General features: G+C 37.4%; 3 protein-coding genes across 3 annotated transcripts; 2 read left to right on the top strand and 1 right to left on the bottom strand.

Moving 5' to 3' along the window:
- Positions 1–106: 106 nt before the first annotated feature.
- Positions 107–13,950, bottom strand: wdr46 (WD repeat domain 46). The gene is made up of 14 exons (XM_008413981.1): positions 13,848–13,950; positions 13,527–13,682; positions 11,124–11,216; positions 10,923–11,035; positions 10,735–10,822; positions 9,754–9,815; positions 9,061–9,165; positions 8,812–8,962; positions 3,756–3,991; positions 3,214–3,367; positions 2,385–2,532; positions 1,687–1,877; positions 1,456–1,569; positions 107–552 (listed from the first exon to the last, which is right to left on the bottom strand). The coding sequence occupies exons 1-14, from the start codon at positions 13,902–13,904 to the stop codon at positions 433–435; spliced, it is 1,788 nt and encodes a 595-aa protein (XP_008412203.1). The 5' UTR covers positions 13,905–13,950; the 3' UTR covers positions 107–432.
- Positions 13,951–14,936: 986 nt separating this feature from the next.
- Positions 14,937–18,453, top strand: LOC103467937 (cytosolic sulfotransferase 3-like). Its single transcript, XM_017306001.1, has 8 exons — positions 14,937–15,176; positions 15,592–15,730; positions 15,938–16,066; positions 16,634–16,734; positions 16,860–16,986; positions 17,383–17,480; positions 17,568–17,742; positions 17,829–18,453. The coding sequence occupies exons 1-8, from the start codon at positions 15,156–15,158 to the stop codon at positions 17,939–17,941; spliced, it is 903 nt and encodes a 300-aa protein (XP_017161490.1). The 5' UTR covers positions 14,937–15,155; the 3' UTR covers positions 17,942–18,453.
- A 66-nt stretch (positions 18,454–18,519) lies between these two features.
- LOC103467530 (cytosolic sulfotransferase 3-like) lies at positions 18,520–23,205 on the top strand. Its single transcript, XM_008413984.2, has 8 exons — positions 18,520–19,449; positions 20,657–20,795; positions 20,878–21,000; positions 21,195–21,295; positions 21,364–21,490; positions 21,589–21,686; positions 22,185–22,359; positions 22,435–23,205. The coding sequence occupies exons 2-8, from the start codon at positions 20,657–20,659 to the stop codon at positions 22,545–22,547; spliced, it is 876 nt and encodes a 291-aa protein (XP_008412206.1). The 5' UTR covers positions 18,520–19,449; the 3' UTR covers positions 22,548–23,205.
- Positions 23,206–24,088: the final 883 nt, after the last annotated feature.

Raw genomic sequence — 24,088 nt, 5'->3', positions numbered from 1 at the left:
CCTTTAAATTGTCGTCAAGCAACTCTGCACAACAGTCTGCTCATTTTGTTTCTATGAAAATATTAAACAAATTATCTCAGCAAAAGAACCACAACTGACAAGGTCAAACATGCAGGGAAAGTTTTTATTAGTACTAAAAGAAGAATCTGGGTGACTGCTGCCATCCACCACATGATCACAAACAGGATGTGCTTTAGGCTACAGTCAATAAGTAGCGCAGACCAACCGGTGCTCTCAACATTGATTTCATGAACTGTTTCCCAACAGAACCCAGGCCAGATGTTGCACCATGTAGCTGCTCACAACACCAAGAACTTCTGCCTTCGATGTCCCCACAAACCACTGAGTCCTAAGAAAAAAAGTTTCAACGTGAAGGTCAAAGATCCCGCCCACAGAACTTCACTGCGTTTGAGTTGCACAAAGAGTCCTTTTCTATTTTTTGAATCTGTCCAGAGCAGATCTTTTTCCAGACAGTGCTGCTTTCTTCTCCTTCATCCTGTTTCGCTCTTCCTCCAGTTTCATTCTGTCCTCCACAGTTTGTCTGATAACGTCCTGCAACGGCCAGCAAGCAAACTGGATTATACACACGCTGGAGAACAAGTAGGTGGTTTTAATGACATGAACAACATCTACAAAAAAAAGGTGATCACAAAAATTATCCTTTGATAATGAACAAGAAATTTAATATTGTTTGATGGGTTCTGTTAGGTTAAGAGGAATAAGCCCCAGATTAAAATCCCCTTACCTCAGCTCCCAAACAAAAACAGATGTGATGGCTTTCTTTAACACAACGTAACACAGTAAAAAAGGACTTGGGACGCATCTAGATACAACAACCTTAAAAATATACCCACCTCTTCCTCTTTTTCTACATTTGTTGAATTACAATCACAAACTTCAGTGTCTTTCATTGAGATCAACACAAATCTCAATGATTTGTGTTGATCTGCATAATTGTGAAGTGGTAAGGAGCAAATATTTTATTTATTTCTAACATCTAAAAATCTGAAACGTGTGGCATGCATTTGTGTTCTCCCCCTTTACTCCTGTACCCCACAATTAAAAGTAGGTGCAACCAGCTGCACTCGGAAGTTGACATGCATGTCATTTAAATCTAGCTATTCTGGGGAAGTCTCAATAAAAACTTTCCACATTGTTACAGATTCCGTTTTCCACTGTTTGACCACTTATGTACATAGGTTGATGTTAAAAGTATAAAATGCCAGTAACTGTAAAGGGAGGAGGGAGACAACAGGAGACAGAACAAACAATGGAACGATATATTTAATTATGGAGGGGTAGTCAAAAACATAACAGCCAGAGCTGGAAAGCAATTTCCTTTTCACTTCACAACTATCCACTATTTTGTTGACCTATCATAAAATCCTGCAGAAATACTTCTTAACTGTAAAAATTGAGGAAATGTTACAGGGCCGACATTAAGGAACTGCTTACCCTCTGGTCCTCATGGGCCACTTTCCTCTTCCGCCTTTCAATACCAGCAGCAGAACTGCGACCTTTTTTCTTATGTTTCGGAACAAATTTCTCTTTGCCAAGTGGATCAAAGCCCTGAAAGAGAAGGCTTACACTTTTACAAACTGCACATTTTACACCTTCAGTGCAGCAAATCATAAATTTTTTTTTGTTAGACATGCATCAAAAAAAAAAAAAAGTCAACCAACTGACCAAAGCTTCGACTCTGTCTTGATGCCTCTGCTCAAAGGTAGCACGATCAACATGACCCAGCTCTGAGGGGTCCAGAGTAATGAGTTCAGGCTGAATCTTCTCCAGCAGAGCCTTGACCTCCCACTCCTGCCTCTGCTTTGCACTGCGGTATGGATTTGCATCCAGACCGTCAAAGTTAGGCTCACCAGCCCCTGTGATCGGAAAAATGGGCAAAAGCACAGTAAACAAACAACAATGACTTCAGAATTTTTTCTTTAAATAGAACAATATGTCTATTTGTATCCAAAATAAATAAACTACGATGCTATTGGTAAAAAATTATAAAGTTATTTTGTGCTGCAAAAGTGTTTCACGCTTCATCAGACTCCAAATAATCAAAGAAACAAGTGCAAAGTTTGGTCTTTACACTTTCTTATTGTCATTGAAACTTTGTACTAGAAAACTGCATACATGAAGGCAAACATCTTTGCTCATAAGAACCTAGGAGCATGAGCAATAGTGTTTTTGTCGTTTGACCACAGAGATTATGCAAAACCCCACTGCAATGCTACCAATACCCTTCTAAAAACAGATTTTAGGTTTCAAAAGCTTTCTGGTCAAATGTTTTAATACTTCCTGAGGCCTTTAGGGTGTTTGTGCATAAAAGCTCAAACACCGCAGAGGTTATGTTGAACTGAAAGCTACAAAGATCAGCTGACCTGGTACGAGCATGCTGGTGAAACCCTCTCCATGTCCAACTCCGAGGACATCCTCAAAGGGACAATAGCCAAGTCCCCAAACTGAACCTCGCACCCGGTGAGCCATGTAGGGTTTAGTGACTGGTGTGCTCCAAACATCCCTGTAAACCTGGAGGGAGAGACTAAAAAAAGTTACCAACATTCACTGGAAGGATTTATAGATTACTTCCTAAAACAAAAGAAAATTCAAGTTCTGAAAACATCCTGCTAAATAATCCTACTCCTCCAACAGGAAACAGAAATATTTAAACCAACTCCACCAACTGTGATAAGAGGAATCTTCAGATCTAGTAAAAATTATCCCAGCAGATTAATCATTACTATAACATCCTGCAACATGTAAAGAGATGTATAAACAAAGAGGAGGTGTGTATAATATTGACCAGGTGTGGAACAGAAAGTCATACAAAAATGCAAACTTGTGCACCAAATTCTTGTTTTAAGAAATTATTGTAGCAGTTTGGAAAAAGATTTTAATCCTGTAAAAACAGTTACAAAGCATCAATAAAGAAAAAAAAACTACTCTTGGCTCTGATTGGTTGCTTGTAGGAGCACTTTGAAGAGGCAAAGGAGCGACATTTATTCACAGATCATCTGTCTCTTCTATGCTGTCACAACACAGAGGCAGTTTTGACAAATATTTGAAAGCATTTCATTTATAAAAATTACACACTGCAGCTTTCACAGACCACTTCTTAAAACGCTGCCGTTTCCAACCCACATCAAGATAGTGAAGGCCCATTTCCTTGCACTCAGACCGCTATCTCTGCAGAGCTTTGCAGACAGTCACCTGAACAATGTCCCCTGTGGCTGCAGACAGCAGTCCTCTCTGGCTCAGAGACAAACATGAAGCTCCAGTAGGAAGGAAGTAGGACCTGAGAGGCTTGAAAGCTCGGATGTCAAAGACTTTCATTTTTTTATCCATTCCAGATGTAATCATGTATCTGCCGGAAGACACAAAAAAAAGCCCCGAAAGTCATCATGAAAGGTTGCTCTCTAAGCAAAGTTACAACATTACAGTGCAGATTAACATACTGATGGTGTAATAAAAAAAATCCAGACAGCACTCAACTGTCATCTTAGTTTTTTTGTGTGTTGTTGCTGAACAATTTTCACATTTGACAAATTGTTGGAGCAATAAAGGCAAAGCAAAAATACTTCTTTTTCTCTAAAGAGAGCTGTCAAATATAAATGATGAAGGAATAAACAAGTATTAAACACAAAAAGAAGGCATTTAAATGCCGTTTCTATCGCAGGTATTGTTACAAGCATTTACAAACTTTAATTAAAATTTTTTTCGACAAGAAATCAAACAACTTGCACGTGACTCACGTGCCAGTTTTATCCACAGTGACTGAACGGACGCCACCCTGGTGACAGAGCATTTTGACCAGGGCTTCTTTCTGATTGGGTGACCAAAGTGTAACTGTGCCGTTGGGGTGGCCGAGGTGGATGACAGCGTTGTGAGGGTTCTGGCACATCACATCAAGCCGGCCGGTCTTGGTGCAGATGGCTGCCACCTCCTTTCCAACGGACACATCCAAGTACTGCAGGAAGCTGGTTGCACTCTGCAGGCAAGAATGAACAAACTAGAATAATTTGTGGATAAATGGGTTCTAACCAATAAGAACATCCATTAGAGACCAATTCTGGCATAATAATGGGTAGGGGATGCATGAGAAAATTAATCTGAAGAATCACCTTGAAGGCAAAGTATTATGTATTTTAAAGACGTATTGTGCCATTTTATAGGACAATCAAGTAACTATGTTAGCAATCAGTTGTTTTGTTTTTTTTTTTCATAAAAATGATGTATCTGTATATATCAAGTATGACTTCAAAGAAGTTTGACTTGGTAATTTGACGCCACTTTAGAAGTTCTAAGGCACGATGATAAGTGATGCCAAGTGTGAGGAATCTACTGAATTCATGCAGCTCCACAGTGCATGAATTCACACGCTGCATGTTCAGAGAAAACATTTCTACCTCCACTTGGAGCAGGCCATTTGGATAACCATCTGGCCAGACATCTAGCCAGACATCTGGCCAGACACAGCCCCAGACACAGCGACGCTATAATTACATTTTTGAGCTGCGCTCAACTCTGGCTATCAGTGACAAAGCAGTTAAATTAATCTTATCATCACCTTTATCACAATCTCAAATCGTTGCACGAGCAAACAAAATTACCAAGACGAAGAAGTTCGGTTGCTCATAAAATAGCACAGCAGGACGTTTTATCACCCAAACTTTTATCCAATCAGATTGCTCTGAATGCTTGGTGCTCGCAAACGACTGTCACTGTGCTTGCATGCACAACACACTCTCCTGCTTCTCTTGTGTGTGGCAGAAAACACCAATCTTGACAAAAGTTAAACAAAAACAGACCGATGTCTCATCAAATCAGAATATCCCTTGTAATCACTGTATTGAAAATCAGTTTTATTCGGCAACTTTGTGCACACAAACAAGAACTTTGACTTCCGTTCTGACATCTGATGTGAGTCTAGCCCGAAGATTGAAATTCAATTATTATATATATAAAAAAATAAATAAAAACAAAAACAAAAACAGCGCTATCTTTTTTTATTAACTGGAATTAATTGTTGCTTGCTCTAATTTTTCTGCATGTGTTGCTATGGATACACCCGTTTCTTCTCTAATGTGTATATGAGGTGTATGAGTAGTGAGTACACAAGCATTATTGACAGGGCTAAGAACCTCCTCCTGGCTGATTGGTTGTTTCTGATCAAGGTTTGTACTTCTGCAGTTATCACCGGGAGATCCCAGAGGAGCTAGATTTTTTTCACAGATTATCCGTCTTATATGATACTGTCACTGCATAATGACAGTTTTAGCAAATATCTCAAAACATATTTTTATAAAAGTTACTCTCTGCTTACGCTTTAGCTGGTTCACCACAATTTAGCCAGCCACAAAAACTAAGGCTAGCTAGCAAGGCCACCAATGACGGTGGAAAAACGATTTTTTTCTGTAAAGGTAAGTTGTGTCTCCGCCATTAGCAAATTTAGAAGCGAGTACACAAGGTTGTTTGACAAAACTAACACACTCCTCCTGGCTGTGATTGATTGTTTTTGACCGGGTGTTGTGCATTTTTGTAGACTACAAAAGTCGCACTGGGAGGAGATTGGCTTTTTTCCCCCACAGATTATCTGTCTCATACCATACTGTCATGGCAGTTTTATTAAATATGTAAGAAACATATTTTGTAAAAACTACGTACTGCACTTGTAAGGAGGGAGAGGGCCGGGTATTGTGCAAAATCAACTTTTTTAAGCTTCGTGTTGTAATGTTATTGCATCATACCAAGAGTGTTGCTTTGAATCATTTCATGCACGTTTTATAAAGATTTGAGCCTCCCATGGCAGCTATTCGGGTGTGCCTAAACGCTTGTGGATAGGAAGCACTTATTCTCAGTCCTCATCTGACCTCCCACTCCACAGAGCACCCCTCCCCCACAAAGCGCCACCAGACTACTGTCAGCAGCAATTTGCAAGCACCTGGTGGAACAGCGTTTGTTGAGCTTATGCAAACTAAAATGTTCCTAAAGGATGTACAGCATTATGGGGAAGACTGTGGTGATGACGTGCTGAAGAAAAGGGTCGGAGGTTCCTAAAGAGACAGAATTTCAAGGCAACCATTCATCCTTTTGCTGTCACTTTACTGATGAGGTCTTTGTTTTATACTGTATCACTACGTCACTGTTCTGTAATCCTATTTCTCCGCTGTCCTTTCATGGTTCATGTGGCTCTGTAACTACCCTCAAGATGGATAAAGGATGTAAAAATGGTGGCTCAACTTCAACCACACCATTTAGTGGTAGAACCAATCAGCTTAAGCCATAAAGAACACGTGCAGATCCCTGTATGAACATATGAAGTACACATTCAAAAGTCAGAAGGAGACTTCTGACCACAATTGCCTGATTTGAGTTAATGAAACTCTTCAGTCAAAATTCAAGGACTCAAATTACTTTTTTCAACATTATATTCAAAACTCTGGCTTTGTTTAGACCTTGATTGGGAAACTGTCTTAATGGAATGAAGTGGAAATTTACAGTGTTCCTACACATTTTCTAGAACAAAACTTCATATATTTCCAGGCTGATTTTTTTATTCTAAGCATTCTAGTGTGCATAGCCTTATCACTGATTGTTTTTGAGAAAGGGGAGACTAAAAAAAGTCATAAATATAGCAACAAATTGGATAAGTTGAAACAGTGCTTCTTTAGTCCTGATCACAGCTACACTCACATCCTCCGTCAAGTCATCAACTCAGCCATGACTCTTCGCTCCGCCCACTTTGCTGGAATTTTCCAAAATTTGCCAAGGTCAGCGCTTAGCTTTCAGAGGGGTGTTAGTTACACTTTAAAGCACAATTTATTTTACTTTGGTGCCTTTATTCTAGTGACAGCCTAAATCCTGATAAGTAAATATTTAGGGTGGATGTAGTATACAAAATTCACGTTTTGCATGTTTTTTTGTTTTTGTTTTTTTACTTCCAGTTGGGTCTTAGCTGCTTCTAAAAACAGTGCTTACAAAAACCCCATCCCAGTCAGTTAATGTTTTTGATGTCTGCAAAGCTTAGTCAGCTGGTTTTACTGCTGTATGTGTTGTACAATGTATGCAGGAGAATCATCCAGAAACCACTGGCTGCATTTTTGTCGTTTGTACAGGAAGATCAACTTCTGCTTTTCAAAAATGTAAGGTTGAATAATTGTGCGTCTCCTTGTAGTCATTTTCATGTGCAAGTTTAAATGTTGAGTTGGGGGGCGTGGCCAGCAGCAGCACATCTGGATTTAAAGTGACAAGAGGCCCTAAAACAGCTCATTCTGAATGGGGCTCAAAATATCTAATACCTAAGAATGATTTTGAGCAAAGAAATTGACATACATGTTTTGTATAGCCTAGACTAGAGGTGTGCCGATCGATCGGTCACCGATCATAATCGGCCGATCTTTGTGAAAAAGTGCATGATCGGTGATCGCTGATCATTGGCTCTTGTTGCCGATACCGGTCACCTGCATCTCATTTCGCAGCCTGCCTGTGCAGCTGGTCTCCTCTTTCCTTCACACTGCGCAAACGCGCAGCAACAAATCCTAAGCRATGWGGAACTATAACGCACTGAGTGAATGGGGACGTTTGCGTGTTGCGGCGGAAAATTGAAGCACATGGGGTGAAGCAGGTCAAAATGCATCAACACGACAAATCTAATATGGCATAAAAACAATGCCATACTTGATGGAGTTTGGCTACATTGAGGCTCACTGCAGTAAAAAAGACATATGGAGGATCAGATAGCAGGTAAAGCAGGTAAAGCAGCGCACAGCTACAAACACTCACCCGGATTAGCATGACGGTCAGAAAGCTAAACAAATAACCTGGAAAATTATTTAAGTCTTCAAGCTGCGATGTAAGACGCTGGTTCTGATCTCGCTGTTGAACCGCTGCTACGCGCTACAGGTAGTAATGTTTCACAGACGGAGCTTCGCTTCTGCTCCACCTGGTAGTGACTCTCACACCGAACCTCTGTTTAAAGCTGCAGCATCTAACCTAAAAAAAATACATTTTACATACGTATTAAAACTTTCACTGTCCTAACATAAGACAGATAATCTCTAAAGAAATAATCGATCTCCTCCCTGTTCTGCATAATTACTCCGCTCAGTCAGAAACAGCCACTCAGAACTAGCAGTAATCAGCTAGCCGCAATGCTATCAGGAAGTTTTCATTCAGTAACTCTGGATTGTTTATTGTAATGGAACCTGTATTTGCCTTTGAATGTTAAGTTTTACACTTGAATTTTTTTGGCAATGTTGAGAGGTTTTATTTTGGCTCTTTGCATTATTTAGCCTCTTCAGAGCCTTCATATGTTATCAGTCTGTTAAAGATTGTACTGCTATTACAGATAGCAGTACAATTTGCAGAATGCCTGTTTTGTTTAGTTTTCTTATTGGAAAAAGTTATTAAAAACAAGTTTTTGTCTAAATTAAGGTGAATTCATGGTTCCTTTTTCCACATAATGTAACCGGTAGTGTTTATGATAAATTAAAAAAAATAATTATTATGTGATTGGTGTCGGTGATCGGTATCGGTGATCGGCCCTCATGGGTGATCGGTATCGGCAGGAAAAAACCTGATCGGCACATCTCTACTATAGACCATTCATAACCTGTTAGAGGAAGTAAAATAGGCCAGCTATAAGATAAAAGTTTGCTCTGGCAAATTAAAAATAAATCCACTACATTTATGAAGCTTTATTAGACTTTTCCTTTAGAAAATAGAAAAAGGAAAAACAAATCTCCATTGATCCAGACAAGGACCAACATATAACGCTTAAATAAATGATGGGCAAGAGGTTAAACTCACCGCTGTAGCCAGGAGAAAGTGGTACGGGAGGAACTGCATTCGTAAGACGTCGTTAAACTTACGAATGCAGTGCAGCTCTATCCCGTTAGAGTCGTAGATGTAGAGCCACTTCTTCTGAGCCACAGCAAACATGTGTTCAGTGTGGAGCCACCTAAGGAAGTGCAGACCAAACTCTGTAAGACTCAGAAACACACAATGTGAATATTCGTGCACAGTGCAAATGTTCTTGTTTTCCTTCTTTAAACTTACTTGACATCATTGACAGACTCCATGACGTTTAGTTCACACACGAGCTTCTTGGACTGCCAGTCTACACAAGCTACATGGCCTCTCCGTCCGCCCAGCAGCAGATGGCTGAAGCAAAAACAACATGACACCATGAACATTGATCGGGACGCGATCAGGACGAAGGAAGCATCATGACTTTCAAATTCCAACATGAAACCAAAAAGCTTTCTGAAAAAAAAAAGTATGCTAAATTTGATTTTTCAAAAAAAAAAAAAAAGATTTTTTTGTCCAGATGTTTCTCAGCATTTTTAAATAAAGTATAGTGTGCCAACCATAATCAAGTAGTCCAATCATAATTAATTTTATATGCAAAAAAAAAAGCATTTTCCAAATGTAAATTACATTTGTTTCTCTTGTGAGAGCTTTGAGGTGACAAATACAACAAACAAAATTTCAAAGTCGAACATGCTTGAGCTTTTAAAGCAGGCGTCATCTGTGTTTCATGATTAGTATGCTTGTGAACTAAAAAGATGCTGAGTTGCTTAGTTTAAAATCTCATGGTAGTGAAAGGAAAGAAGTGAATATGAATCATAAATACCTGCATGCTGACAACTAAATTGTCAGCAGCTCTTTTGTTACTGTACCTGTTCATGCAACATAAATCATGTCTCATAAATCATAAGCTCAACAGCGAGTATGCATGTCCATACTCACCGCCCTGTTCTGCTGTAATCCAGGCGATATGGACCAAACTGACACAGTTTAAGATTAAAATACTGTAAAGAGAGTTAAAAAAAAAACAAAAAAAAAAAACAAGAGTTAGCAGGAATCATCCTTTTTGCAAATATGGTTTGGTGCAATAAAATGTACTGTACAATGCAAATGGGCATGGCACATGGGCAGAATAATTTGTTTTACATTTTTATTTCTTACGTTTGTTTCATTCTATTTTATTTTGTTTTCTTTTTTCTTGACTGTCTTTTCTGTGTGTTCAAAATAAATAAATAAATAAATAAATAAATAAATAAATAAATAAATAAATAAATAAATAATTAGTGTGAAAGTTGTGAAGAAGCATAAAAACACTTTATATTCTCATATGGCTAAATTTAATTCTTTAAATGCACTGCAATCTTAAATCATGTTCATTTCTGAATGTGAAGAAAGTAGAAATTACTCACTTGTCTTTTTGACATTTAACAGAGAAATAATGATAAACAGAACTGACCTAAAACAGGAAACATTTAGGTTAATTTAATACCAGACTGTGAGATAAAAAGGTTATGCTTTTTTATATAGAATATGCAAATATCTGGTTTTTAACTGTGTGACTAAAACCAGATACTCGGTTTTGTAGGCGTTTTGTTTGTGTGTAAAAAGTCTCTTTGCCATTGAAGTGTCAAGCTCTCCAGTGCCCCCTAGTGACTCTTAAACTAAAATGTTTACAGTATATTTTGGCATGATGGCAATTTATTATTTAAAATGTTTACTAATATTTTACCCAATTATTAAATCATTTCCTATTATTTAACTTTATTGAATAAAGTTAAATAGTCTTTTCGTAACAAGCATAATGGTTTGATGAGTTATGGTATATAAACAAATTATGGTTATCTACTACAAACTTCTACATATAAAAAAGAACTTTACTTCTGCAGTGTCTTTAGAGTAGTAGTTCATGTAAAGCCTTTGTACCTTTGCTCCAGATGTAATGTCCACAGCATCAGCGATATCCTCCTGTGAGATCATGCACGTATCCTCATCTTCATCTCCTTCTAAAAAGCTGACATCAGACAGAGAAATGGTTTAAAGTGAAATGGCTTCATATAGCTTTTTTTTTTTTTTTTTACAAAGTAGTGCATATTTTCTTCCAAGAAAATTACCCTGCGTCTTCTGGCAGCAGGAGGTCAAATCGAGCGGCTTGTTTCTGGGCCATTTCTGAAGCTTCCTCTGAGCGAGTGATGATGTCCTTCAGCTTGTAATGATGCTGATGAGGCTGAAACGACACCAGAGAAGTACAGAGATGAGGCACAAGGACAGCCAGCTGCACAATGTGGAATCAGTTTGTGCACAAAGGTGCTTACCTTCTGAATTTTGCCTTGAATTTTGCCTTTTCTCTTGAATTTCTCCAGCTTGTGTTTCGGGATAGGAGCAGGCCCATGGAAAGGGTCGGATTTCTGAAAGACAATTATTTACAAAGTTATAAAATTATGTCTTTATAAATTAAGACAAAATGGGAGGTACAAATGAAACAATAGCGTTTCAGGATGTTCAGTTAGGCATAATCTTTATTGTAAATTTCAATCACTAGCAGCTTTTTCCACGATATTTATGGGACAGTTGAGTAATAAACTGATGGCAACAGCCAGTCAGTAAAAAGATTATAATAACTTACTTAACTACTTTGCATGTATATTGCAAATTGATTGTTACTTGTATGCATTATGCAAATTGCAAAAAATTGCCTAGCTAAGTATTAGCTTATTACCTAAATACCATACACTCAGACAGTCTATGTCCGTAATATACACTTGTTTAATGTGACATAAATGACAAGAGATGATAAAGAGATGACTAAGAAACTTCAACAGACATCGGCTAGAAGCAACTTGTTCAATAAAACCTTGTTGCTGAGATAGAAATGTTACCAAGTCTCTCAGCTTAAATAATCCAGAAGCAGATTTGTCATTTAAAACGGCTTTTGTTCTTCAAAGTAAGCCCGTTAAACCAATAAATAAATAAAAAATATGGATAAACAACATATAGAGTAGGACCAGCAGAGATTGTCGACAGTTTTTTTTAAAGCAAACTTTAGAGATTTGGTTGTTATGGTTTGCATTTATTCAAAGTTGCTAGAAAGAAAAGTTCAGGCAACTAATTGCCTGTCACAATTTAGTGGACTGCCCTGTCCACTAAATTTTCCAGACCTTGTCCAACATTTGTGCCTGTCACAAGACAGGCAATTAGTTGTAAAGTTAATGAAGGCTAACTTAATAACGTAAACCTAATATGCAATAGATTTTAGCCCTGTTAAAATTATCTGAAGGCATCATTTCAGCCATCTATATGTCAGTCTGATTTGATAAGAAAAGCAGAATGTTTCCTCCAGAAAGGAATGGTGCTTGAAAATGTTTCTTGTAAACTCCAGTGACATAAAGAAGCCACTTCTTTCTAAGAAAGTATTAAATACTGACTTATATTCTGCAGGGATACGGTTGTTTAACCAACCAAACTATAAAAAGACTGAATGCAGATTCGGGCTTAAGTTGGAGATTCTGAACAATCAGAAGTAGTTTTTTTCCCCCTCTCGATAATACAGTTGTTTCATTTATTCCTGTTACTGCAAGAATGCAGAAGACCTTGAAGAGACATTTTTCTCCAATGAATCCCCTTCAGACTGTTTGGTGGCATCTAGGAAAAGGCTTGTCTGGAGAATCAAAGGTGGATGCGACCAGGAGTCCAGTGCAATGCCCATCCTGAACATGTCCTAAGACAAATATTGTCAAATATCCAGGAACAAGTTAGTATAAAGTTTTTTTCAAACACGATGGAGCTGCACTCAAAAAGCCAATGGAGTAAATCAAACAGACCAGACAACCTCAAAGACAGAGTTTAGCCCAGGAGATAGATCACCTTTATGACAGGGTAGAACGAGACAGGATTGATGAAGAAAAGAAGTCGCTGTTAATAAAAACCACTTTGCATAAACTTTACTGTATTCTCAACAAAAGGCATTAAAACCATGTAAACATCATCAAATGTTCCAACATTGAAGCAGCAAATGTGCTTCACACACAAAAAATTAAGTTTTTATTTAATGATGAAAATAACTATGTTTGGCTAACAAATAATTTAGCAGTTGTATTTAATCCTGGTAAACTTGACCTTCACCTGAAAAAAAAAAAAACTTTAAAGAAAAAACTTTTTAATAATGTCCTTTTGTTTAGTAAAGTTTGAAAATGATTGTTGAAATAAAAGCAACACCTTCACACGTCCATTCAATTTAATGAAAATCCTACCAGAGGCAGTGTAAAACTTTTAACACTGTTGTGATGGAAAACCTTAAGTGTTGTACCACCAACTTGAGCGCTGTTGCAGACCAGACATCCTCTCAGAGAGACATCACTCCCCGAGCAGCGCAAACATTGTAGTGTAATAGTTTGGAAGAGAGTAATTGGGTTTGAGAAAAACTGCCCTGTCCACTAAATTTTCCAGATCTTGTCCAACATTTTTGGGATGTACTGGACAAAAGCTTCGACTTACTTCACAGTCTACAGGACATGTTGCCAACATGTTAATACAAGAAACCACAGCACAGGAGGTACAAACAATTCTGGGTCTACTGCTTATGTTATTCTTCAGTATTAACTATTAATAATGTCACCTTCTGTAACAACAAAAACTATTTATTTGAAACATTTTTGCACACGTTGATGATAAAAGGATTCTAGATGGGCTGGATCTCGGTCAGTTTTTCATGCTCTTACCCCCGATATGACTTTCTTCCCACCGTCCGGCTGTTCATCTCGCTTCCTTTTCTTTTTTATTGGAGTCTGTTGCCTCTTCTGCTGCTCAGGTTGTCCTTCCGTTTTGTTGTCATCTTTCGTTTTGCCTTGTGCCCCCTGCCAGTAACGAACTGGACGCTGATGGAAATGACCAAAGAGCGGCAGTTTAACAGCATTAACTTACAACAACATACAGTTTAAAGCATTAATTTCAACACTGAAACGGGGCCGGCAGGGTGTAATTTGCTGCTATTGTGGGGTTTAATACAAAAAAACCCTCAAAGAATTCAAATTAATTCATACCTTTTTCTTTTTTTCCACGTGTGAAACATTCGCATCTGCCTCGCCGGGAGACGCCATGTTTGTTGTGTACGTTTTTGAAGTTCCGGTTGCGTCACTTCTGCTTCATCACTTCCGGATTTCTTGTTAATAATTTTTCTATTTCTTGATTTTTATTTATTTATTTTTTGGCACATTTTCGCAAATATATAATCCTTCGAATTAGAAGAGCAGAATATTGTAAATAAATTACATTCTTTATATTTTTTTACATTAGATCCTTGCCAAACTTACACCCTGCTTTACTTACACTCCACTATTCACAAATTAATGTTGCTTAGATTTCACATGATTGTCGTAAGGTTTTTTTTGTTGTAAACAACAAACCTTCTACATTGAAAAAATATTAATACTTTAAATATTTTAAATATTTAAAAGCAACACTATTATATTAATAGAATCTAATTATTTCATTTTTAAATGATTCTTTCATGGGTTGTGTTGTTGAAGAAGGGCCAAAATACAAATAAGAGCTTGAAAGTAGTATGGTGAATTGATAACTTTAATAATAAAAATGAAAAAAAAAAACCAAAGGCAAAGCACAGAGACAACAGGAAATGAAAGTAGCCAGGAAACAATGGGAAAACTAGTGAAAATAAATACAGAAGAGACATGACATCCTGACGTGGGAACAGGTGAGTGTAATCAGGAGGATGTTGAATAGCTGTGAGAAAGGATTGAGAGAAGTTAGCTTAACACAGATAACACACAGGAAAGTTAACTAAACAAAATGCCTAATACCATGATAAGAGGATAAACAAAAACACAAAAATAACAGAACACAATAAATAAGTAAGAAACTCAACACCTGGAATAAAGTATACCTTACTAACATAAATAACCCCAGAAAGGATCAGAAAACAAAAAATAGTTCCAGTATTGATTTAAATAAACTGCATTTGAGTTATGCTCAGTTTTTGTGAGAAAATAAAAAAAATTTAGTTTTTCATGCATTCTTCTAAATCTGAGCACATATTTATCTACCAAAAATTTAAGACATTTTATTGATCAAATGTCTACCTTAATATGTCAGAAGACATGAAGTTTTAAATGGCTTTTTCAGTTTGTGAACGTCACGTGTAACTGAGACAACATAAAGGTAAAAGTTCAAACATGTTGCAATAAGGAGTGGCTGGAAGTTGAAGCCTATTTAGGAAGAGCGACTATGCTAACAGTGAAGAGTTATGTAATTTGAAAAGCAGAGAACAGATCAGCTCTCCAGTACAAACAGGAAACTCCAGGAAGGAAAAGCAGACTGACTCCAGCTGCAGCATGTCTCTCGATTTCAGCAAGGTATGTGATTTCTTCCTGGTTTTCTTTGTTTTTCCTTCTGCGACTTCCTCTTTGAACATTGCAATCTTATGGAGTTCAACTCTTTTAAGCTCTTAGTGCTCTAGTGAAAAGAATGCTTATTTCAGGATGTTGCTTTAAATGCACACAGGACTGTGGGTGGATTCAATGGTTTCAGCAAAGAGTTGCTAATCCCACTCCATTCTTTTCTCAGTGCCTCTAGAGCTTTCACTAAACTATATAGCCTCAGGCGTTCTCACTGAATACTACACAAAACATTTGATCCAATTGCTTCCTTAAAAGAGTTCTTTTTTTTCTTTTGTAAAGTCTTGAGTTTCTAGCTCATAATGTGAATCTGACTCTTCCTCATCTTTAACTTTTACGGTTTGATGTCAGTTTTTACTTTCCTTTATCAAAGATGGATCTGTCTTCCCGGCCAAAGCTGTTTGATTTCCATGGAGTCGCAATGACTTCCATTTTCACAGAGAACTGGGAAAATGTCCAAAATTTTCAGGCCAGACCAGAAGATATACTAATAGCAACATATCCAAAAGCAGGCAAGTCTACATAATCTTTACATGTGTTTTATCAATCACAGATTTCTTTCTTTGTGTGCGTGTGTGTGGTGTGTGTGTGTGTGTGTGTGTGTGTGTGTGTGTGTGTGTGTGTGTGTGTGTGTGTGTGTGTGTGTACATGTATGTGTGTGTGAGTCAAATTTAACAGCTGAGATCATTAATCATATCCACCTCTCTTTGTCTCCTCAGGGACCACATGGGTCTCCCAAATCCTTGACTTGCTGTATTTTGGCAAGACGTCTCCGGACCGTCTGACTTCACTCCCCATCTATGAGAGAGTGCCTTTTTTGGAGATGACAATCCCAAACTTGGTGACAGGTCAAAGAAAAGATGCATTCTTTATATATAATAGCCTCACTTTCAACTTCCAACTGCAGATAATAAAACATCGTAATCTGTAGGACTTGTTTGTTTGTCACTTCAGTTTGATGTTTTTAGTGTGTCTTATTTTTATTTTATTTTCTTTTAGCTTAGTTGGGCTTCCTATTTAGTGATGCTTTTATTTATACCGATGTTTTGCTGCATTCATTAGTTGTTTCCCAGGTGTTTCTTTGCAATGTCATCGACCTCCGACCTCCCAGTAATATCCTCCCCATTATAAGTAGCCCTTCTGGTTTTGCCAGTATTGTCAGATCAATCTGGTCTGCACTATGCTGTTTCAGCACAGATTTTATTCTTTTACCCCCCTGATCAGTTTACATTTTTACACATGGACTCTTGTTGTTATTGAATAGGCTTTTTGTTTTTGTTTCACTCCCTCCCGTCAGTGATTTGGTACTTCTCAATAGAAACCTGACAGAAAGGTTTAAGCAGCCCACACTGAGAAATTAGTGTAAAAGGCAAAGCAGCAGAAGAGGACATCTTTATGTTTGTATGCTTATACAGGAAAAGACCAAGCAGATAAGCTTCCTACCACCCCTCGACTCATCAAAACCCATTTTCCTGTGCAATTTGTGCCAAAGTCATTTTGGGAGCAGAACTGCCGGGTAATGTGGCTTCTCTGTTTGCATTGTCTTAACATGACCACAACAAGTTGAAATACTGAACAGTGCTGGTATTTATTTTCTCACAGCAATGGTAAATTATTTACAAACGTCTGTTTCTTTGGTAGATGATCTATGTAGCCCGCAATGCAAAAGACAACATGGTGTCTTATTACCACTTCGACTGCATGAACAATGCTCAACCTGCAGCTGGAGACTGGAACAGCTTTTTCCAGAGATTCATGGAGGGAGACAGTATGTATGAAATCATCGCCTTCTATGTGTTCATACTGTACTGACGTCCATATTGCAAGCCTTTCCGTCCGTGCATTCTATGTACCTGCAAAAGAGACGCCAAACATTGTTAAAAATAAAATATCAATATCTTGGGTTGGTTGAAAAGGTTGGGTATTAATCTGATGTAATTGGCATCCAGCATACAGATGACTATTTCCTTTTAATTCTATACATTTTTTTCCACAAGTTTTGTCTGTATTTGGCTTATTTTTATTCAATAAATGACAGAGTCATTTTTCTTACTTTAAGATGGTCTTATAAGTTCTTTAATTTAAAGAATGTGCATTTTCTTCTGGATGATATACACAATTCCTCCACCATAAACCTGTCTTCTACTGTTGATCTACCATCCAGTGGTGTTTGGCTCCTGGTATGACCATGTGAACAACTGGTGGAAGAAGAAGCAAACCCATTCAAACATCCACTACATGTTCTACGAAGATATGATTGAGGTAATTTGTTTAAATCTCTCACAGATTTCTCCTTATTTTACACCTAAGTGGTGATGAAGCACAGATGACTTCTGATCATGTTTGCAGGACACTGGACGGGAAATAGAGAAACTCTGCTCCTTTATCGGGTTGTCTCCCTCTGCTGAGGAGAAGGAAATGATCAGAACTGGAGTGCAGTTTGACAACATGAAAAGGAACAAGATGGCCAACTACTCCACACTGCCAGTCATGGATTTCAAGGTGTCTCCCTTCATGAGAAAAGGTTTGATGAATAAGTTCATGTTGTAAGAGATGTCAAAATCAACTTCCAAACACCAGTGCAATCAACTTATGCCTGTATTTCTGCAGGAAAAGTTGGTGACTGGAAGAATTACTTCACTGTGGCACAGAACGAAGAGTTTGATGCAGACTACAAGAGAAAGATGAAGGACCCTACCCTGCGTTTCCGCTGTGAACTCTGACGAAAAGAGATGACAAACATGACTGCAATGAAGAAAAATGGGACTTTTATTATTAAAGAGGAATAGTAATGTAACTTGGAAATGTAAAGAAAAAATGGACATAAGCCTATTTTGTACTAATTTTAAACAATATAATTATTTTGTAATATTTAAATAATAACCATCACATTTAATTTTTTAGATTTTAGAATGAATAAAAATATTACCTTTCCAAAGGAGAAGATGGCTATATTTTTTTCTATGTGACGTTAATATTTGTAATTAACTTCAAACAGATCTTATAACTATTACTGGGACTACTATTACTGGGACTCTTATTGTCATGCTGTTTTGGAAATTATGTACAATTATTCCATCAAAAAGAAAGTGATAAAATCTGTAGTTCTTATTATGTCTATTTTTAAAAATATTACTCGGCTCTTGATCATTTTACTTAAGAGCCACTTCTGCCTCGGGAGCCACAAGTTGAAGACCCGCTGATCTAGAATATGAAATTAAAAATGTTAAAACTATCATGTTTTTTTTTTTTAATATATAAATTTATGAAGTTTGAAAGACAACAAAACTCAAATTCAGTTTTGGTAAAACAATAATCAGACAAAACAGTTCTGTATTTGTTATAATCTAACAAAGTAGCTGCTTATTGAACTCATCAAAATCTCTAAGGAAAAACAACTTGTGCAAGATGAAGTTATCATGTTCAGTTATTCAAATTCAGGAAGTAGTTGGGACCAATACGGACAACTGTTGATTTAGTAAATTAACAGTATGAATTTAATCCTCAATGGTCAGTTCTTTCTATCACATTACACTTTCCTGTTCCTAAGTTGTCTACTGATCTGAGTCTTGGTATATGGCTGTGTGGGGTCTGTGAGAGTAAATGGGTGAACTTGGCTGTAGTGGGAAGTGATGTGACTGTTTATTCAGTTCATTTACAAAGAGGAAACCCCCACACCCCCATGGAATGCTAAGTAAGGAAACTGATGATGAAAGGTTTAAATACCGCTACTTTGGGAGAAACACAAGAAGCTAGAGAGACCACAATTAGAAATCTAAACATGAAAGAAAGGTGGATAAACTCCAACAAGGAAACATAAGAGAACAGTAAGAGCATGACAGGGTTGAAGAATGGGTCAAACAGCTAACAAAAAGATGACAGTGAACCTCAGAAAAGAGAATGACGGAAAAACGAGAAGCAAATCAAGGAAAGGGGAAGACAAATTATCAAATAAACTGTGATCTGCAAAGAAACAAAAAGCGAAAACCAAAATAAATGAATGAAAGAATAATACCAAACCACCACATGAATAAAAGCCTGAAGATTCATGGCAGAACTATTTCTTAAGCAAGAACATCAGACCTTGTTTGAGTCACCAAGACAACAAATGCTCTATTGAAACTGAGGAAGTTGTGCAAGATGTCACCCTGAATATTACACAACAAACTAATCACTTTAGTTCAGAAGATTCTCATATGACTACACAGTGAGAAATTGCCATTTTAACGAGGTAAGTTTGCCTTTATTCTACTTAAAGATGAACACATAATGTCATAGTGTAAATGAACTGATGAACAGGAATATCGAATGACAGCTTTGTAAACCAGCTGTGTGCTCAGAGATAAAAATCCGAAAGCTTGGGTCACACACTAAATTGACCATCTGGAGACTGTTTGAGAATGAGAATAACCAGACACTGCCAGCAACATAGTGCAAATGATCAGAAGACAGAGCAAATTTTAATTAGGTTTTATGTTACATTAACCACGTTCATCTGTTTAAATTAAATGAGTGTGGTTTAGAAATAGTCTAAATGAGAATGTTTAGAGTTTAGACATTAGTCTTTATTATCCCTGGGAGGACATTTGTTTTCATAAGATAGTACTGAGTCTTGAAAGACAAAGAAAGTGTAATTAATGAAATCATAATTTGAAACTGTGTATTGTAGTTACTCAGATTATTATTATTATTATTTTTTGTCTAATCTTAATATGATCATCCAAAACTGTTACTCGTGTGTTCAAGTTCTGGTTATTTGCTTATGTCTTTCCATTTTAATGTATTCCTTGTGTTGGTTCATTTTTTCTCATTGATTGTGCTTTGATCTAGTTTAGTGTTACTTTTTGTTTATGTCAACTTCAGGTTTTTCCCCCTAAATTCTCTCTGTTTTATCAATCTGTCACCTCTTTCCTCAGACTATCAACTTGCTGTCCTTCTCAGATGTTTCTAATCCCCTGATTTGCTTTTTTTCCTGCACTTTCATTCAGCTGCTTTCCTTTGTCATCTGATTAGCTATGGTCTCTTTGTCGCTTCTGCTTCTTGTTTAAATATTTTTCTGTCCTCACTGGCTCCTTCTGTGTAACTACTTGTATTCCTATGTGTCTTGCCCTATATGTTCCCTGCTGTTCTGTTGAACTCTAAGTGGTCTCTTTTAATCAAGCATTCCTTGACAATTTGGAAGTCTTGTTTGCACGTTGATCCTGCTTTAAACTTACAATACACAACAGAAACATTTAATAAGAATGACAAAAAAGCAACAGCAATATAAATTTGTAGACGAGCAAAAAACTTCTCACAGCATTATTTGCTTAACAGATGTTCTTAATTTTGGAGTTCTACTTTTTGAGGATGATCTTTCACTGCTGAATGTGGCCTGAAACATCTCTATTTATTTAAGACATAATGAGAATAAAATAAAGCTTTATTGGTATTCATAGATGGAATTGCCGCCTCGTCCAACTTTGTTTGACTTCCATGGAGTCTCCATGATCAAATACTTCACTGACAACTGGGAGAATATTCAGAGCTTCAAGGCAAGGCCAGATGATATTCTAATAGCTACTTACCCTAAAGCAGGTGAGCTCAAGTAGCTGCAATAATTACTTTGATTTCAATTTATTATATTTATGTTTTGTAATTTAAAATGTTTCCATCCCAGGAACCACATGGGTTTCCTACATCCTGGATCTTCTCTACTTTGGGGAAGCAGACTGTCGCTCTTCTATTCCCCTGCAAGAAAGAGTGCCTTTCCTGGAGATCAGTGTGCCTTCTCGGCCTAAAGGTTTAATCCTAGACGACACACACATTTGTACATCTTTTTGCATTATAATCCAATTGAATCTTTATTTTTGTGGGTTAAGGATCTGTTGTCAAAAGGATTTTTTTTTTTTTTTTTTTATGAGCCAGGCTAAGCTGCTGAATCTAAACATGTCAAGTTGTGTATGTCATCAACTGCAATCGTATCCATCTCCCAAGGTAAAGATTTGGCAGACCAGCTCCCTACTGTTCCTCGTCTCATTAAAACCCATCTACCAGTCCAGTTTGTGCCAAAATCCTTCTGGGAGCAACGCAGCAGGGTAAAACGACGTGCACAATTCAGGAAACCAGCAGAAGAAATCTAAATTGTTTTTTTATGCTTTAACAGATTATATATGTGGCACGTAATGCAAAAGACAGCGCGGTTTCCTATTTCCATTTTGGACGTATGAACCGTGTTCTGCCAGAACCAGGGGACTGGAGCTGCTTTCTGCAGAACTTCATGCAGGGAAAGAGTAGGTACAACGTTAGAGAACCACAATGTTAGAGAGCCACTGTAGAATATATAATTTCCATCCAACATGTTCTTGGCAAACACCTTCTGTGCTTCCAGTGGTGTTTGGATCGTGGTATGAACATGTGAATACCTGGTGGGACCAGAAGCAGACTTATTCTAATCTTCACTACATGTTCTATGAAGACTTGATCGAGGTAAGGGGAGTTGTGCTTAAAATGGCAAGTAGGCCTGCAGTTTGAAATGGCCTCCTTTCCATTTCTGAAAGAACAGCTGGATTTCATGCTAATGCAGTGTTTCTCAACCCTGGTCCTCGCCGCCCCCCTGTCCTGCATGTTTTAGGTATTTCCATTCTGCCACACACCTGAATTGTACCTCTTGGTGATTTAACAAGTTTCTTCTGTACTTGATGGTCATGCAATCGTGGAATAGAGGCACATCTAAAACATGCAGAGCCGGGGGGTGGTGAGGACCAGGGTTGAAATACACTGTATTTCAACCCTGGTCCTCAGTCTTTTAACTCAGTCTTTTGATCCTGGTGTGTTGAACAATGGGCAAATCCTTTGATTAAAAATGACTTTGTAATTTTTTTCCCTTTTAATGTAATTCATGATTTGTCCTACACACAATTCTTGCAATAATTGTACTTGACTTCAGTTTCTTATTTTTAGCATGTTGTCTCTAATCATTTTTAGGACTCTGGACAGGAAATTCGCCGACTTTGTTCTTTTCTGGGCTTGTCTCCAACAGCTGAACAAAGGGAACTTGTCCAAGCTAAAGTGACATTTGACAATATGAAACAAAACAAAATAACCAACTTCTCCACTATCCCAATGATGAATCAAAGTGTATCTCCTTTCATGAGGAAAGGTCTGTAAAAAAAATTTTTTTTGAAGATCAGACATTTTCACTAGTTTTATCACTGATTCAACTCTTTATTTCCAGGAAGAGTAGGAGACTGGAAGAACCATTTCACCGTCTCCCAGAATGAACAGTTTGAAGAAGACTATAAGAACAAAATGAGGAATGCTGCTCTTGTCTTTCGCAATGAAATTTAAGGACCTTGTCTAAAGCCTCACATTGTTAGCACAGGAAGAAACTCCTGTGGAGTTTTCACCTTTTCTTAATGTACTTTGTTTTCTTTGCACTTGATGCTTCTGTTGTTGCACTTTAGGACTGAGTAAAATGAATGTGAAAGAGAATTTAAATTCTTTCCCCGTTTCTCCTTTGAGCCAAATAAACATCAGATAAACTGGAGACGTTTTCATACAATGTCTCAGAATTTAATGTTGCAAAAACCCCTGTCTGACGTGAATTCTCACATTGCTGCATATTAATTTGACATTTAAGTTTCAACTCTTAGCACAAAAGTTACTTGTGATTCTTAGTCTCTGTTTTTATTACTTTAATAAGATAATGAACCATTTCGACAATACTAGCACATTAACTCTTTATTTGCTTATTGTGAATATCTGATTTAGACAGATTATGCTTCCTTATGGTTAAAACGAGTTGTACCACAGAAAAATAAAAAGATGTCAGACTTATCAAAAAAAAAAAAGTGTGTTCATACCTAGCACAGTTCGGAACTTAAAAGGTAGTGATGGGTAGAAGAGGCGTCATGTATCGTTTCGACCCATATCAAAACAGTCGATACTGTGTCACTGAATTCTGATATCTGCTGGACATTAAAAATTCCTACAGGCAACGGAGTGATTTGATGACCTCGTCTATACAATAAGATTTAAGTCTTTGCATTTTATTGATATTATATATTGTATTATGTCATATCTTCAGTTAAATTTAAAATATATTTGGTATACAGTGAATAATAAATGTGAACATGTAAAGGGAAAATTTAAGTGAATGTGTTTGGAATGAGGATGCTTGTGCGCTGTTTTTTGTTTTTTTTGACAAAACTTCTCCTGCTGTAGGAAAAAAATGAAGTAAACACTACATTTACAGCGAACCCTTGTTTTTCACAAATTAATACTGTGCATTGAAACCAAATAACAAAACCTGTTTTCAGATCAGCGGATGTGCGTCTGCATCAATCGGGTCATTAAAGCGTCTCCTCCAAGCTGCCCCGCCAGATTCACAGCTGCAGAGCCATGGATCTCGTCAAACGCGCCTCCGGTCGTGTTCTGCGCTGCCTCTGGTCACAGTTTTTCCCCCAGCTGGCATTCAAAGCTTCAGTTTCCATCTCCTGAATGGCTAATCTGTATTAAATACCTTGACTTTATGGCACTCAGGTAGAGAAGAAGCGCGGAGACTGTTTTTTACCAATCGGTCAATCAGGACGCAAAACACTGGGGGAAAAAAATGCACAGAAAAATCTGCGAAGCAGCGATATCGTTAAAGGTGAACCGCGTTGTAGCGAGGGTTCACTGTATATGAAATAATTTATAAAAAGCAACTGAGTAATTTGTAGAATAGCTGTAAATCTGAGTTTATCTGGGTGTATTTGGGACTTCATTCTCATGCCTGGTCTCATAATGCCTCAACATTGAAAAGGTGGATTTATTTAAATAAGACAGTTTAGTCAAACATGCGACACTCAACCTGCAGAACATAATATGAAAGTAAACCAAGAGTCAAT

This window comes from Poecilia reticulata, linkage group LG7 (genome assembly GCF_000633615.1).
Source record: "Poecilia reticulata strain Guanapo linkage group LG7, Guppy_female_1.0+MT, whole genome shotgun sequence".
NCBI lineage: Eukaryota > Metazoa > Chordata > Actinopteri > Cyprinodontiformes > Poeciliidae > Poecilia > Poecilia reticulata.
The sequence above is the reverse complement of the archived record's forward strand: the minus strand, read 5'-3'. Positions and strand labels throughout refer to the sequence as shown.

What these genes read in the sequence shown, in the direction of transcription:
- wdr46 (XM_008413981.1), bottom strand. Translation starts at nt 13,904, where the DNA reads ATGGCGTCTCCCGGCGAGGCAGATGCGAATGTTTCACACGTGGAAAAA. An exon ending in GGAAGAAAGTCATATCGGGG is followed by an intron (nt 11,217 to 13,526) that starts GTAAGAGCATGA and finishes ATTGTCTTTCAG; the next exon opens with AAATCCGACCCTTTCCATGG. An exon ending in TTCAAGGCAAAATTCAGAAG is followed by an intron (nt 11,036 to 11,123) that starts GTAAGCACCTTT and finishes GTGTCGTTTCAG; the next exon opens with CCTCATCAGCATCATTACAA.
- LOC103467937 (XM_017306001.1), top strand. Translation starts at nt 15,156, where the DNA reads ATGTCTCTCGATTTCAGCAAG. An exon ending in GAGATTCATGGAGGGAGACA is followed by an intron (nt 16,987 to 17,382) that starts GTATGTATGAAA and finishes TCTACCATCCAG; the next exon opens with TGGTGTTTGGCTCCTGGTAT. An exon ending in TCTACGAAGATATGATTGAG is followed by an intron (nt 17,481 to 17,567) that starts GTAATTTGTTTA and finishes TCATGTTTGCAG; the next exon opens with GACACTGGACGGGAAATAGA.
- LOC103467530 (XM_008413984.2), top strand. Translation starts at nt 20,657, where the DNA reads ATGGAATTGCCGCCTCGTCCAACTTTGTTTGACTTCCATGGAGTCTCC. An exon ending in GAACTTCATGCAGGGAAAGA is followed by an intron (nt 21,491 to 21,588) that starts GTAGGTACAACG and finishes CTGTGCTTCCAG; the next exon opens with TGGTGTTTGGATCGTGGTAT. An exon ending in ATCTCCTTTCATGAGGAAAG is followed by an intron (nt 22,360 to 22,434) that starts GTCTGTAAAAAA and finishes CTTTATTTCCAG; the next exon opens with GAAGAGTAGGAGACTGGAAG.